Source organism: Hemitrygon akajei, chromosome 24, assembly GCF_048418815.1.
Source record: "Hemitrygon akajei chromosome 24, sHemAka1.3, whole genome shotgun sequence".
Classification (NCBI taxonomy): Eukaryota; Metazoa; Chordata; class Chondrichthyes; order Myliobatiformes; family Dasyatidae; genus Hemitrygon; species Hemitrygon akajei.
In genome coordinates, this window is record NC_133147.1 from 17582672 (window position 1) to 17597919 (window position 15248).

At 40.3% G+C, this 15248-nt stretch overlaps 1 protein-coding gene across 1 annotated transcript; it reads left to right on the top strand.

The window, feature by feature from the left end:
- Nucleotides 1-237: 237 nt before the first annotated feature.
- rpa2 (replication protein A2) lies at nucleotides 238-13824 on the top strand. The gene is made up of 9 exons (XM_073028430.1): nucleotides 238-385; nucleotides 2936-3054; nucleotides 4794-4895; nucleotides 6450-6563; nucleotides 10285-10359; nucleotides 11469-11579; nucleotides 12140-12259; nucleotides 12737-12831; nucleotides 12917-13824. The coding sequence occupies exons 1-9, from the start codon at nucleotides 367-369 to the stop codon at nucleotides 12999-13001; spliced, it is 840 nt and encodes a 279-aa protein (XP_072884531.1). The 5' UTR covers nucleotides 238-366; the 3' UTR covers nucleotides 13002-13824.
- Nucleotides 13825-15248: the final 1424 nt, after the last annotated feature.

The following is a 15248-nucleotide window of genomic DNA, read 5'->3' on the forward strand; positions in this document are numbered from 1 at the left end:
TTCCTAACGGTAGTCAGGAGAATTCTCGGCATGAGAAAATACTTCATATTTTTTTCTCTAAACTGTACATCAAGCTCAGAAGACATAGAGAAATATATAACTAGTAGGCTGGGCTTTTAATCGTCTTCTGACCAACCTCTTCACAGCCTTCAGCCAATGATAGTCTGAGTGTCGCGTTATGGCGTACTTCCGAAGGGAGGGGAGAAGGCCTCAGCACCCCGTGCCATCCTAGGCGCTGATTGGCCGAGGCTTTGAGTACGCGGAAGCGTGAGTGGTCGGCGGCTCCACGAGGCCCGTTTGGCGGGTTTTGGCTGGGTGGCGCGCGTAGTTTCGTCCGCCGAGTCGCCGACCGCTTGCTGAGGAGAAATGATGTGGAACAACGCGGGTGAGTGAGGGCTGCCTCCGGCCGTGCGCTGAGGAGCTCAGCCCACCCGGCTCGCCGCACTCTGCCCGCTGTCTTTGGTGTGGGCAGAGGTTGTAAGACTGAAGGAAGTTTGGAAGTGTGCAGACGTCAACAGGACGGGGCTGGGAGAATGGGGGGCCCACTGGCCTCTGGAGGTGTTTGGACTAAGGAAAGGGGCTGCAGTGGAGATGCGACCGGGTTCAGTAAAGAAGGGCTACCGTCTCGGGTAGAAGAAAAGGGATAATCTCCAGATGGGGACGATTATCCACCTGCACCATAATCAATTAAATTTTCCGGGCTTCTATCGCCAAAGTGCATGAGAAATACTAACTTTACAAAACTTGCTTCTTTTTGTACAAAGAGCATTGCAACAGTAGTGACATTACGGTGGGCGGCTGCCACACTGAATTTCAGACGTGAGGAGCCCTGATCCATTGCAATTTATCAAGGAGGGAAAATAGTATTTACATTTGTAAGATGCACGACTTTAAATCATGTAAGACTTGCGTCATTTTGTAGTTTTGGTCAGGCCATATTTCAGGTATTGTGTGGAGTTCTGGCTACTGCTTTGCCAGCCAGAAGGGGCTGACCAAGATGAAGGCTGGGCTGGAGTATTAGCTACAAGGGCGGGTTGAACTAACCTGGTTTGTTTTCTCTGGGATATAAGAAGCGGTGGTGGGGGACCTGACAGAAAATTGTAAAATTATGAGGGCCATACCCAGAGTAGGTAGACTTTTCCCCAGGTTGCAAATATTAAGGTACTAGAGGGTCTAGTTTTAATCCAAAAGGAAAGTTTAAGGAGACTTGAGACAATTTTTCCTTATGCAGAAAGTGGTAGGTGGGGGAAGCAGATTTTATTAACATACAGAGTGGAATAGACCCTACAGTAATCCCAAGACTATATACAATGACTAGGGTTGATCAGGCCCGGCTTGTGTCCCATGGACCAAGATAATGAGAGGCATGTCATTCTGAGGGTGGTAATATTTTGAATCTGTATTCCTGGGTTTGTGTGGGTTAAATTGACAGTGTTTACTGGGGATTCAGTATCACTCCAGCCTACCAACCGGTATGATTTTGGACTGTGGGAGGAAACTGGAGCACCCAGAGGAAACTCCACGCCGTCACGGGGAGAACGTACAAACTCCTTACGGCCAGTGGCGGGATTTGAACCCAGGTCATCTATATTGTAAAGCGTTGTGCTAACCACTACGCTACAGTGCTGCCTCCAAACATTTGACGATAATGTTCAGGAGGCAATTAGATATGCATGCTTAAGTGGTAGAAGTCAAGGGTTTAGAATGTGTTACTGATAATGTTACAGTTACTTACCTAGGAGTTTCTACTCTCTCCCTGTTACTGTGTTTCCTCCCACATCCTGGAGATGTTCAAGTAGCTGAGTGGATCAAAAGGGTTGAATAACTGCTTCCTGTAACGTTGTAAAACTTTGTAAATGCACACCGAAATGGTTCCTCAAGGCATGTCCTAGGTTGGACAAACTTCGGCTATTTCATCAATTAACGTGCATCTTGAGGTTAACTGGATTGCTCAGATAAGTTTGCCAAGATTCAAAGTACATTTATCAAAGTATGTATGCCATATGCAACCCTGAGGTTTGTCTTCCCGCAGGCAGCAACGAAACAAAGAAATGCCATGCAATACCAAATACCCAATAAAAAGAACACATCACACAAATAGCTCACAGAATATTAAACATCAAACTGTAGAGCCCCTGAAACAGTCAAAGAATGTTTAGTTCAACTCATTCTGTGCCTCAATGCAACAAAACTTGGACAATATTCAGACACAAACATAAAAAGGGACAGATTTGGGCCACTTGGCCCATTGAGTCTGCTCTAAAGTGCGAGCTGATAACTATCTCCATCACAGAACCTAGTCAGCTACTCTTGATATCCAATGGTATTGCCATCAGCAAGTACCTCTTCACCAATGTCTTGGGTGGGTCACCACTGATCAAAAATGCAAGTGGATCATTGCATAAATGCTGTGGCTGCAAAAATGGTTCAGGCCTGTAATCTTGTGAGTGAGTTGCCTTCCTACATATGTCCTCTCCATCATTTTCAGGGTACAGGTCAGATGCTTGATAATACTCCGCAGTTGCAAAGATCAGTACATCAGCAGTAATGTTCAAGCAGTTTATCATAACCTGGCACCCTATCCCCTCTTAAGTATTGATTACTATCAGTGTGACTGCAAGTATACCATCTACAAAATGCATGGTAGTTAAACACTAGGGCTATTTTGACAGCATCTTCCAAACTAGCAACCACTATTGTGAAGAACAGCAATGGTAGTTGGGATGTGGCGATACCAACACCTGATTTATTCTCAGTTGTATAACATTCTGAATTAGAAATAAACTGCTATTCCTTTATCAGTGACTAGTTCCTGAAACAACCTAGCAACAGGGGCGGAGGCAGAAGTACTCTTTAAAAAGAGCAGTAGGTAGTTATTTGTATGAAATAGTATTTTCTACTTCTGTGACTGATTTGTAGCACTTTTTTTTGCTAGGCTCTTTCGATGGTGGTTATGGAAATTTTGGAGATACTGGTCCAGGAGGTGGGGGCTACATGCAGTCACCTGGTGGATTTGGTTCTCCAGTTGGAGGTAGTCAGAGTGAAAGGAAAACAGTAAGTACTTCAATAGAATTGGATTCATAAGCACAGCCCAAAATTTTGGGACACAATGTTAAGATTTTTAATTTGAAAATTCTTGATTCTGGTTTAAATGGCCAGTGCTACGTGTTTTACTGATTTTTTGTTTGCAGTTTCTTTAGATTATGCAAGTTATATTCTTTTCCTTTTGACTTGTTTTAAATGAACAAAAATAACAGTTTTTTATTTGGCTATTTGGTTTGACTTTTTTTTGGTTCTGATAATATATATGTAATAAAAAGTCTATGCCATGCTGTAGTACATTGGTACCATGCCTAACAGTGAGAATATTTTTCCAGGGGCAAAACTACTACAATGGGTTACAATAGTATTATGAATGAAAGGCTGCATAACTGTTTTGCCAGAAACCTTAGGCAACACCTTCCCTTCTCATTGCAGTACTGGGATCTGGCCTGAGTCACTACCCTCCTGTTGCTGTCCATTATTGTGCACAAACCTGATGTGAATCCCAGCCTTTTAATCACAAGCACGCAGAAGTGAAACCATGGGTTTGATGTGGAGAGATTGCCTGTGAGGGCTAGTGTTGTTTCAGCCAGCTGAGTTGTACAGTAGCTCAGAATTGCAGTTAAAGCTCAATTGCTGGGGACTGCAAGCACCTATTCCATGTATTGACAGATCTCCTGGTGCCTACAGTTAGTTCTTCACCTTTTAGCCTATATTATGGGTGTTGTCTCTCCCTCTGACTGTACAGCTTTTCCATCTTGCAGATGGAGCACACTTTTTTCTACCAGAATGGTCCTATTCACTACTTTTGCAGCATATATATTAAAACAGGAAAAGCATAGAAGATGGCTGCCCCATGCAAGAATGATATGCCGATAAAACATACACCAACAAAATGCTGCCAGAAACTTACATCTCAGAAGTGAGCAGTCACACTGCTCCCCGCTGCTTGAGCAGGCAACCTCTCCAAATGAAATCATGAGTGACTTAGGGCCAACAAAATGCAAATATTTAAGCCAGGGTCCTAGCAGAGTATAGAACGGCACAGTGCACAGCCTATGCAGGTAACTCTTTAACAATATTCTTGAATGTTTGGGTTGAAGGATCAAGAATGCTTCATTGCTCTGTTGGGTTGGTCTAAGGGCACTTGCACCTTATTTATGAACACTTTGTAACAATAACATTGTATTCTTTATTGTTACTGATTTCCCCATTGTACTACCTCCATACACTTGCAAAACAGTTTTTCCACTATGTGACAATAAATCCAATTGCTAGTGTTGCCTTTGAGTATAGTTAATTAATACATTGTAATCTTGCCTTTAAGTTGTTTTAAAAAAATCTTGGAAAGAATAGTGTTGTTACTTATTAATAATTTTAAGAGTTGCATATTTTTTTACTGCACCAAAATGGTTCACTTGAAACCATTTGTATCTTTGTAGTGTAACGATGTTGTCATTTTCCTGACTGAGCAAGAGGCAAATAAAGTAAAGCTATTTATGGCAAACATCTTAGTGATTTATTAAGAGTAATTTTAAAATAGGAAAAAATGTTTTAGGGATAGAACATGGTGACTAATCAAAAGTATGATTTCAGTACTTAAAATCCATCAGACTAATTGTCTTCTTAGAGAACAATGTATGAATAGTCATGTCCTTTAACACGGTTACATTTTTTTTTGTTTATCTAGACATATAAAGGATCTGGTAAGCCATAGCTTCAAAGGGTTAACTTTGTTTTCACTCAAATAGAGATCCCGGACCCAGCAAATCGTTCCTTGTACAGTGTCACAGCTGATGTCTGCAACACAAACAGAGGATATTTTCAGAATTGGAGAGGTGGAGTTGTCTCAGGTGAATGAGAACTTTAGGTCTTAAGTATGTATGAGTGCTATACCTATAGAGCAGGGGTTTCCAACCTGGGCTCTATGGACCCCTTGCTTAATGGTAAGGCTGCATGTCATAAAAAAGGCTGGGAACTTCTGCTGTAGATTAATTTTAAACCATCAATTTATGGGTGAATATCTTTGTAGTGATAGTTTTTATTTTCTGCCCTAAAATTATTTGTTTATAACATTTTCCAGCAATATACAAATACACCATATATCTCTAAGATGACCAATATTTTGAAAGGTGTAAATACGAGTTATCTTCCAAAATAGTATTGATTCTTGAATTGTTTCTGTGGACTGGATGGTACTAAGTGTCAATCTGTTCACTGAACCTCAGTAGGAAAATTCTGGAATCTTAATGGAACACATGGAAATGAATAACAGAATTGAGCAAAGTTGATACAGATATGAAAGTAAAATAATTTCTGACTATCTGTGAGGATGTGACTAGCAGAATGGATAATGACGGGTCAGTGGATTTTGTATGTTTGGATTTTTTGGATGGCTTTTAATAATGTTCAACAAAAGCCATTGGAAAGAAGGTTAGACCTTGGAGATGAAAGCAATATGCTGACAGATTGAAAACTGGTTATTGAACAGAAAGCAAAAGATGGGAATAAAAGGATCTTTATTGGTTGCACTGGATTTGTCTGTTGGGTAATACAGGAATTGATGTTTTCAGTCTGTAAATAGTGTGGATGAGGAAGTCTATCACCAGATAGAAAATGATACGTAGTTTTGAAATAAAAACAATGCTAGATATACAAATGTAATGCTCCATCTATGGAATAAGAAACAAAAGCATGGCAAGATAGCCACCTGGAAGTTGTCCTCTAAGCCACACACACTCTTGTCTAGGAAATGTATTGCTGTTGTAAGGTCAAAATCGTGGAATCTTGCACCTGACAGAATTGTGTATATCCCCAAATCTCAAGGTTTCCAGTAGTTTGAGAAGGGCCAGCTTTTTAAGTAAATATTGACTTGGCCTGCAAAACGCATATCACTTGCACTAAAAAAGTCACTTGTCATAATAATGCTGGCTACAGAAAGAGTTCAAACCCAGTATGGAATTGAGAATTGGTGACAGGGAACCAAAAGCTCACTGTCACTCCTGCACAGTCACCAAATCTATATCTGGTTTCTGTAATGTTGAGGAGACTACAGGTGTTGCAGATAATGGCAGGTGTTCAGTAACCAGTGAATGTGTTTGTGTTGCATGGTTAGAGGATATGCCCTACTAGAAATTGGTTGGTAACAGAAACCTTAAAAGCAGTTGAGCGAATGGTAAAACTTATTTTAAAAAAAGTAACAAAAGGATTTAACTTGTGACAACTTACATTGACAAAATTTTAGTTGAATGTTGCTAATTTTTATCTGGTGGAATGAGTAGCTCGTAATACAACTTAAAGGAAAAGAAAATGGCAGATGCTGGAAATCTGAAACACTGCGAGTTTTTCACTGCATCTGCTTTCTGAACGAAGTATTTGCAATTTTTTCTGTTTTTATGATTTTGCAGGTTACTGTGGTTGGCATAATCAAAGATTCAGAAAAAGCCCCAACAAATATCTTATACAAGTTGGATGACATGACGGGACCTCCCATGGATGTGAGACAATGGGTAGATACAGATGTAAGTTAACAAGCCACATAATGTGCTCAATGTTGCATTCTTTTATTACCTCTTAAATATAAAATCAAATAACAGGTGACCTTTGTTGCTTCAGATGTGTGTCAGTGTGCATACTATTAAAAGATGCCATGTCCAAATGTGTTGAATAATCTATTAAAAAGTTGAATCTGATAATCTCATGATGTAGGTAGTTTAGCAGTTGTAAAATTCTGTTTATGATAAAATCTAATAGTGCTTCTACTTTCATCTGTAACTTAGCTATTTCCCCTTTACAGTAATTAATCCTTTAGGGCTTGTGACAGTAAATTCTGTATTATACACACTGTTATTTTCTAACCTGCCCCTTGTCCATAAGCCATAGGAGCAGAATCAGGCCATTTGGCCCATCAAGTCTGCTCTGTCATTCTATCATGCTTATTTTATATGAAATTTTCCTTGCAATAACTAATGTTATTATTTTCTGAACTATCTACATGCCAGCTTTTTGAGAACAATACACTGACACACCCAGTTTCTTCTGCATTTGGAATCTCTCAACATTTGTATAATGGCTTGTATATAGCACATAACCCCCTTCACCTTCGAGACACAGGATGGTAACCAAGGCACAGAACAATTACAGATGGATAATCAGCAGCACATAGAAAATAGGTGCAGGAGTAGGCCATTTGGCCCTTCGAGCCTGCACCGCCATTCAGTATGATCATGGCTGATCATCCAACTCAGAACCCCGGACCTGCTTTCTCTCCATACCCCCTGATCCCTTTAGCCACAAGGGCAGTATCTAACTTCCTCTTAAATATAGCCAATGAACCGGCCTCAACAGTTCCCTGTGGCAGAGAATTCCACAGGTTCACCACTCTCTGTGTGAAGAAGTTTTTCCTCATCTCGGTCCTAAGAGGCTTCCCCTTTATCCTTAAACTGTGACCCCTCGTTCTGGACTTCCCCAACATCGGAAACAATCTTCCTGCATCTAGCCTGTCCAATCCCTTTAGAATTTTATATGTTTCAATAAGATGCCCCCTCAATCTTCTAAGTTCCAGTGAGTATAAGCCTAGTCGATCCAGTCTTTCTTCATATGAAAGTCCTGCCATCCCAGGAATCAATCTGGTGAGCCTTCTCTGTACTCCTTCTATGGCAAGAATGTCTTTCCTCAGATTAGGGGACCAAAACTGCACACAATATTCTAGGTGCGGTCTCACCAACGACTTGTACAACTGCAATAGAATCCCCCTGCTCCTGTACTCAAATCCTTTTGTTATGAATGCCAACATACCATTTGCCTTTTTCACTGCCTGCTGTACCTGCATGCCCACCTTCAGTGACTGGTGTACAATGACACCCAGGTCTCGTTGCACCTCCCCTTTTCCTAATCGGCCACAGTTCAGATAATAATCTGTTTTCCTGTTCTTGCAACCAAAGTGGATAACCTCACATTTATCCACATTAAATTGCATCTGCCATGAATTTGCCCATTCACCTAACCTATCCAAGTCGCCCTGCATCCTCTTAGCATCCTCCTCACAGCTAACACTGCCGCCCAGCTTCGTGTCATCCGCAAACTTGGAGATGCTGCATTTAATTCCCTCGTCTAAATCATTAATATATATTGTAAACAACTGGGGTCCCAGCACTGAGCCTTGCGGTACCCCACTAGTCACATTCCATAAATAAAACATAAACTTAAAAGATGTTGTCTTAATATCGTTTAAGTTTTGGCATACAGATAACGTTCTGGTAATCCAAACCCAGAAGTACTGATGGCTGGACTGTACTTATTGCACCTTGTTTTTGCATAGCTGTGGTTTTACACATACCCCCTTTATTCCAGTCCGAGTTAAACAACATGGAAATAGGCTCTTTGTCCCAACTAGTCTATGCCAGCAAATATGGTCTATCCAAACTAGTCTCATTTGCCAACATTTGGCCCATAACCTAAATATTCAACTATTTCAGTAACTGCCTTAAAGTGTTGATTAAGGAGGGTGTGTGTGAGAGATTGGATGAAGTGATTTAGAATGTAAGTCTATCGTCTGATCCACACTCCGGAACAGAAGGTGGCAGTAATGCACTGGGTGCCAACCGCTGTAAAACAGGAATGAAGGAGAAATTTAACATGTTTAAAATCAATATAATAGAGAAAAATACAAGCTAACTCCTTGGATGCTTCAAAGACTTGAGGTATGTTTGAAGAGATGGGGAGAAGCTATGGAAAACCTTTTTCCGTATGTTTATAATCTCCAGGTGATGGAAAGAAAAACTTACAAAAGGACTTTCATTGATATTTAAGGGAAAAGTCATTTGTGGGGTCCCAAGGGGAAGAAGTAATTTCACCCAATAGATCTGTGGAACCTGATGAATGCAGTTCCACCCAACACAGACAATCGTGAAGTCATTTTCTAGAATTTAGTCACTAACACTGTTTTTTGCCAAATGCGTAACATCTTTATTTGCTATTTCTGAATAATGCACATTTTGCTGTTGATCTAATGTAGTGGTCACCAACCTTTTTAAGCCCAAGATCCCCTACCTCGGCCTAATGAAAGGCGAGATCGACCCCAGATCGATTAGTTACACACATACACACTGGGCAGAAAAGACCGGAAGTAAAACCCCTCAACCCGGAAGTGGAAATAATGTATAAACACCAGGGTGGGGGGGGGGGGGTGTTAAACACAACCGGAATACAGCGATACTCGAAGCAGGTTCCTTATGTCCAATCTATCCCACAATTTAGTTTTCGCGGCTCTAGGCATTTAGCTTCCTTCCCGCTTGCTCATGTTTTTTCCGCTGGAAAAATCTCAACGCGTTTGTCTTTTAAGTGCAGGGTGTTTGGACTCAAGGTACCGAAGCAGTTTTGAGGGCTTTGTTGACTCATTAGACAGCCTCCTGCCCGCCAGCTGCCTTGGCCAGATGCGGCTGGTCGTGGGTGGGGTGCGAGGAAAAGGTCAGGGCCAGAGGTCCCCATACCGGGGCCGCGGCGGTCGCAGTCCGGAGACAGAGCAAATGAACGAGGAGTGCGACAGGACACGCCCGCCCCCCTTGTAGGATCTATCGGCTGACAAAAGTTTGTTTTAGTAGATTGCAGCGAGGTAGCTGCTCTGCTACTTATGAAACGCTGAGACCGAATTAGGTCATCTGCGAATACTTTAGCACCGGGTTCCCCACGAACACTCAGTGTGGTGAACAAGTTTAGAGGTGGCACCCATCTGTCTGCGCTCCAGTCCAGTAGCAACAGCACTTCCCACTGGCCGCGTGAGGGTGTCACTGCGTTTAGACGACTGATGACCTTGCATGCGTTCAAGTTCAACAGTGGGCGTGACAGAAAATGAAGAAAGGTGCAGCTGACTCATGTCATTTCCTCGCGGCCTGGTGGTTGGGGACCACTGAATTACACTATGTAGTGCGGGGGAGCTACATGCACGTGCACTGGGCAGAAAGAACGGAACTAAAACCCCGCAATCTGGAATCTCTCAACAGTATTTGTGTATTTATTTCTCTTTTTTTTTCGGGATCTACTGGGAAATTCTCAAAGATCGACCAGTTGATGGTGATTGATGGGTTGGCAACCACTAGTCTAATGTGATGCCAATTTTCTTTCTCTTCAACTGCGTACATTGTCATTTTAATTTTGTGTGCTCTTATTTTGTTTATATTTGCTCTCGGTTTTGTTTGAAATTCTACTTCTGATTGTCTTCCCACTGATTTTTGTTTAATGCAGGAAGCTGGAAGTGAGAATATCGTGGTTCCTCCAGGCACCTATGTAAAAGTAGCTGGGCATCTTCGATCGTTTCAGGTAATGCACAAAGGTGTAATCGTTAACTGTAGAGCATCAATAGATCTTTGTCCAATTGATATTTATTTATTAAACTTGATTAGTTTTGTATCTTGGGATATCTGGGTTTGAAAATTGTTGCTTTTGTTCTATGTTATTCTCATTATTCCTTCTGACTACTGAATACTTAAGAAACTTGTATAGTTTAAATGCAGTTATTGTAGCAATGATCAGTGTTTTTTCTTAAAATGGAAAATTTTATTTGTAGAATTATAGTTAGTCTGAATGTGCTTCTTTGAATAAATGAAGCATTTGATAGTTTTTTGTTTGTGGAAGAGAACTAAATTCTCTGAGAGAGAGAAACAGTATTTAAACAATTCTAATTCTGATGGTCAATTAGTCTTCGATCGTGGAGTTTGGACAAAAATTCATTATTTACTCTAGAAGGGTGAGGACAGGGCGGTAGAATTTCTGAACAAATTTCCTTTGCAAAGGAGGTATTGGGTGCCTCAGTGTGGTTAAAAGTAGAAAAAATTCTAAAGCTTAATGAGGTGTATCCCAGGTTGTTCTTGAAGGCGAGGGAGATTACAGAAGTTCTGACGAATAAAAATTCAAATCCTCTAGGCATAAGTGCTAGATAACTAGAGGACGGCAGATAAGGTACCTTTATTCTGGAAGAGAAGCCACAGGTCCTAACATAACAGGAAAATTATTGGTGGAGTAAAAACTCTTTATTTGGAGAGGCAGGAAATGTGTTTAGTCAGCATAGCTTTAAGAGGAGACACTTTCTAACTAATCATATTGGATACTTAAAGAGCAGTATTGGTTGTGAGATGAGACTGGCCCACCAAAGTAAGAGGATTTGTCATAACATTTAAGTACTTAGATGCATGTTTGAAGTACAAGAGCATAGAAAGCTGAATTCTGGAAAATAGTATTAATGTAGTCAAGTTCTTGATAATTTGTATTGACTTGAAGTGCCTGTTTCTGTATTCAAAATTCCACCAGCCTTCTACTTGTAAAAAGTCTGTAATTGCTTTACACTACATATTCTTTAATTTTGAGAACTGTTTCAGATCCTGTGTAATTGTTCAACAGCGTTTTGATCATGTGGCATTTATTCTTGGTAGAACAAGAAGAGCTTGGTAGCTTTTAAGATAATGCCTTTGGAAGACATGAACGAACTAACATCACATATGTTGGAGGTGGTGCAGGCCCATCTATTGCTGAACAAACCACAGGTGTGTACAAAATATTTACGAAATCCTGGGCTTTCTGTCATTACGTTCCTAATATTTAACTCTGTAACAAAGTGAGAAATTGCCCTTCATAATTGTTGGCTTTTGAATTGTTTCTACCTTGGGTAATCTGAACTGGAAAAGTGTTTCATTAGGTGAATGGTCGTTAGCTAAGAGATTGATCATCTGATGGGGTTGAGAGAGAAAATAAATCAGCCATAATCGAATGACAGAGTCATTGCGAGATCGTAAGCCATACTGTGCCATTTGATAGGCTGAATGGCATAATTCTGCTTCTACGTCTTGTGTCTTACTTATTCCTAGTTGATTAATTCACTGGGGTGGAGGGCAGTGTGGGTAAGACCTCTATTAGTGGAGTGAACATTAAGTGATTTGATATGGATAGGATAGGGGATTGAGTACCCAGGGAAAAAATGGTCATTTATATGCATGGATTCCAGTATTTGGGGGGGGTGGGGAATACTCAGCACAGTTGAAATTCATTACAATTTAAACCAAATATTCACACTAAGTTGTAATCCTGCATGTCTGTATTTCTTTAGTCTGTCCCTGGAGGATCTTTAGCTTTGCACAGTTCAGTGCGAAATGAAGCAGGTCCAGTTGGAATATATGCTGGAGCTAACGATGCTCTGATGAATGGTCTAACAAGTCAACAAAGTCAGGTAAAACAAACTTGGCATGAACCTTGTCTAATAATAATCCATCTTGTCTCTTTAAATGTCTAATCTTTAGACATTTATTCTTTTGCATCCACTGTAATTGGCTTGTGTAAAGTTGCATTACAACGGATCTCCTTTGCCTTGGTGTGTCTAATCTTTTACTTGGTGTCATTTGTACACCCAGTGAGATCACAAGTCATCCTTTGCATATTTCCTCTCGTATGAATTAGATATTTTGGTTTCTACATCACCTTTGTGCAACACTTCAGTTCTATTTACTGCAGCATACCCAACCCTACCAATGTGCGTTGTTATAGTGTGTGATACTAACAAACTCCAATGACACTTTTAATTGCTACACTGTCCTAATCATACTGTTGTTGTACCAGACTTTTTTTGGAATTGTTATCTTAAAGTTGAAAGTAAATTATTGAAAACTGATCTGTATGTTTTTGTGCTGCCAAAATAATACTACTTCAGGTACTGAATTTAATACGAAATTGTCGGGAACAAGAGGGCATGAGCATCGACTGCATGAAGAGAACACTGAAGAATATGAACATTGTTGCTATCAAGTTAGTGTCATTTTTGTTTAGCAAAAATACTTACAATAAATTTATGTTAAACAAAGTCTGATGGCTACAGTTTTATTTTAAACAGGCAAGCTGTGGAATTTCTGAGCAATGAAGGACACATTTACTCGACAGTGGATGAGGATCACTTCAGATCAACGGATGCTGAATAAATGTGAATTGAGCATGCTTTTAGTATTTGAGCTGTTCCAAAACCTGCAGAGGCTATGTCTTGGATACTACACAAAGTGTGGGTAAATTTAAATAGAATTTGGAAGAGGGAACAGTGATACCTCTAGGCATTTTGCTTGGTTTCTGTTGTGTAATTTTAATGCAACAACTTGACCTTTCCAAACATCTGTTCTATGGTCCTGTAGCACAGCATCTGATACGTCGTGTCTCTGAGGCCATAACAGAGGAAATTGTGTACTACTGCTACTGCTTGGATTTAAAATGGAGAATTTAAGTGGTCTTAATGCCAAGTCTTATAAGCATTTATTTTTGTATAAATATGATCAGAAGAAACAAAATGTATTGATATAATTTAACAAGTTAGTGTAGGAACTTTAATTTTTGCAAATGCCAAAAATTATGAACATCTGTTAAAATTGCCAGTTTTATGAGATGTTTCACTTGCCCTTGTGCATCCAGTTGAATAAAGTGTCCTAAGTATTAATTGCTGATAGTTTATGTAGTGTATAAGTTGTCTCAAACCATTAAAAAACAGGTTTGTAGCTTCATAACTTTATGACAAAATCATATGTTATTGAATATGGACCCAAATTATATTTGTTTTTGCTGTTGCAACATAAAAATCAAAACCCATAGATTAGAATTTAGTTTTTGTTCATCCATTATTTTCCTAGAATTTTTCTTTTCTTTTTTAACTGTATAAAGTCATTTAGAATTATAGAATAGATTTTAAAATATTGTCAGTGTAAGTGGTACAAATGTATAATTTTTGTGTTAGAATAATAAAACAATAATTTTGCATTACGTTATTACCTCTGCCTTTTATACCTTTTGAAATGGTGTTTAATTGAATAAAATATGTATGTGAATAAAATGCAAGTTTTAAGGCATAGACAAGTGAAGGGATGGCTGCATTAATAGATATACTGGGATTGCACAGGTTCTAAAGTTGGTGTAACTTGAGTTTGTAGCTCAAGAAGTGGGAGAACAAGTACAAATGAAGGCTTTAGTATCAAGTGTGGTAGGATTGGAAATAGATATAGGCAGTAATTTGCAGGTGAAGTAGGATGACGGTGATATGAGAATGTGATTTTGACATTCAAACTTGTTTCAAGTAAGGTAGAGGCATTGTAAACATTTCTATGTCAGTCTGGGATGGTTGGTTTCCTAAGCAAATGTGTTGCATGTCAAATGTTCAAATTGTCTTTTCTTTGGATCTAGTGGATCAGAAATGAGACCAGTGGCATGGGAAGTAGTCATTGTTATATAGTGAGGAAACTGGCTCTGTTGGACTAAATAGTCCATGCCAACCAAGTTGCTGTCTGAGCTCATCCCTTTTGGTCTGCTTTTCCTACATATTTCTTTAAACCTTTCCTAGCCCTTTTACCTATTCAGATGTCTTTTTTGTGTTCTAATTATATGTGCCTCTACCACTTCCTCTAGCAGCTTGTTCTATGTACTTACCACCTGTTGTGGAAAAAACTTGCATCCTTTTAAATCTTTCCCCTCTTAGCTTCCATGCTCTCTAATTTTAGACTTCCCTGTTATTTTGGGCATGGGGGAGTGTGGACAGTTTTGAATGGAGGAATAGTCTAAAATTCCTCCTCACCATTGTGCAAGTCTGATCAACCGCTACAGGAACCATTTGGTGGAGGTTTCTGCTGCTGTGGACAGAGTGTAGGTGCTCGGCAAAGCAGTCTCCCAATCCAGGTTGGGATTCACTGATATTCAGGAAGCCACACCAGGAGCACCAGATACAGTAAGTGACCTCAACAGACTCACAGGTGAAGTGTCGCCTCACCTGTAAGGACTGTTTGGGGCCCTGAATGGTAGGTAGTGAGGGAGTGGGTGTAGGGGTAGGTGTAGCAGTTGTTCTGCTTGCAGGAATAAATGCCAGCAGGGAGCTCAGTGGGGAGGGACAAGTGAGTCGCATAGGGAGAGATACCTGTAGAAAGCAGAAAGTTTGGGGGGGGGGGGGAAGGAAAGTTGAGCTTGGCGGAGGGATTCTGTTGGATATGGCGGAAGATACAGAGAATTATGTGCAGGAGGCGGAGGCTGGTGGGGTGGTATGTGAGGACAAGAGGAACTTCATCCCTGATGGGTTGGCAGGAGGACGGGGTGAGGGCAGACTTGCATGAAATGGAAGAGAGATGGTTGAGGGCAGATTTGATGGAGGACCATATAACAACCCATGTGTTTCTTGCAATAGTCTTCAATATCTACAAATT

Bases quoted from the DNA above. Each gene is read 5' to 3' on its own strand.
- rpa2 (XM_073028430.1), top strand. The intron at 6,564-10,284 runs GTAAGTTAACAA...TGTTTAATGCAG, and splicing joins GACAATGGGTAGATACAGAT to GAAGCTGGAAGTGAGAATAT. The intron at 12,260-12,736 runs GTAAAACAAACT...ATACTACTTCAG, and splicing joins TAACAAGTCAACAAAGTCAG to GTACTGAATTTAATACGAAA.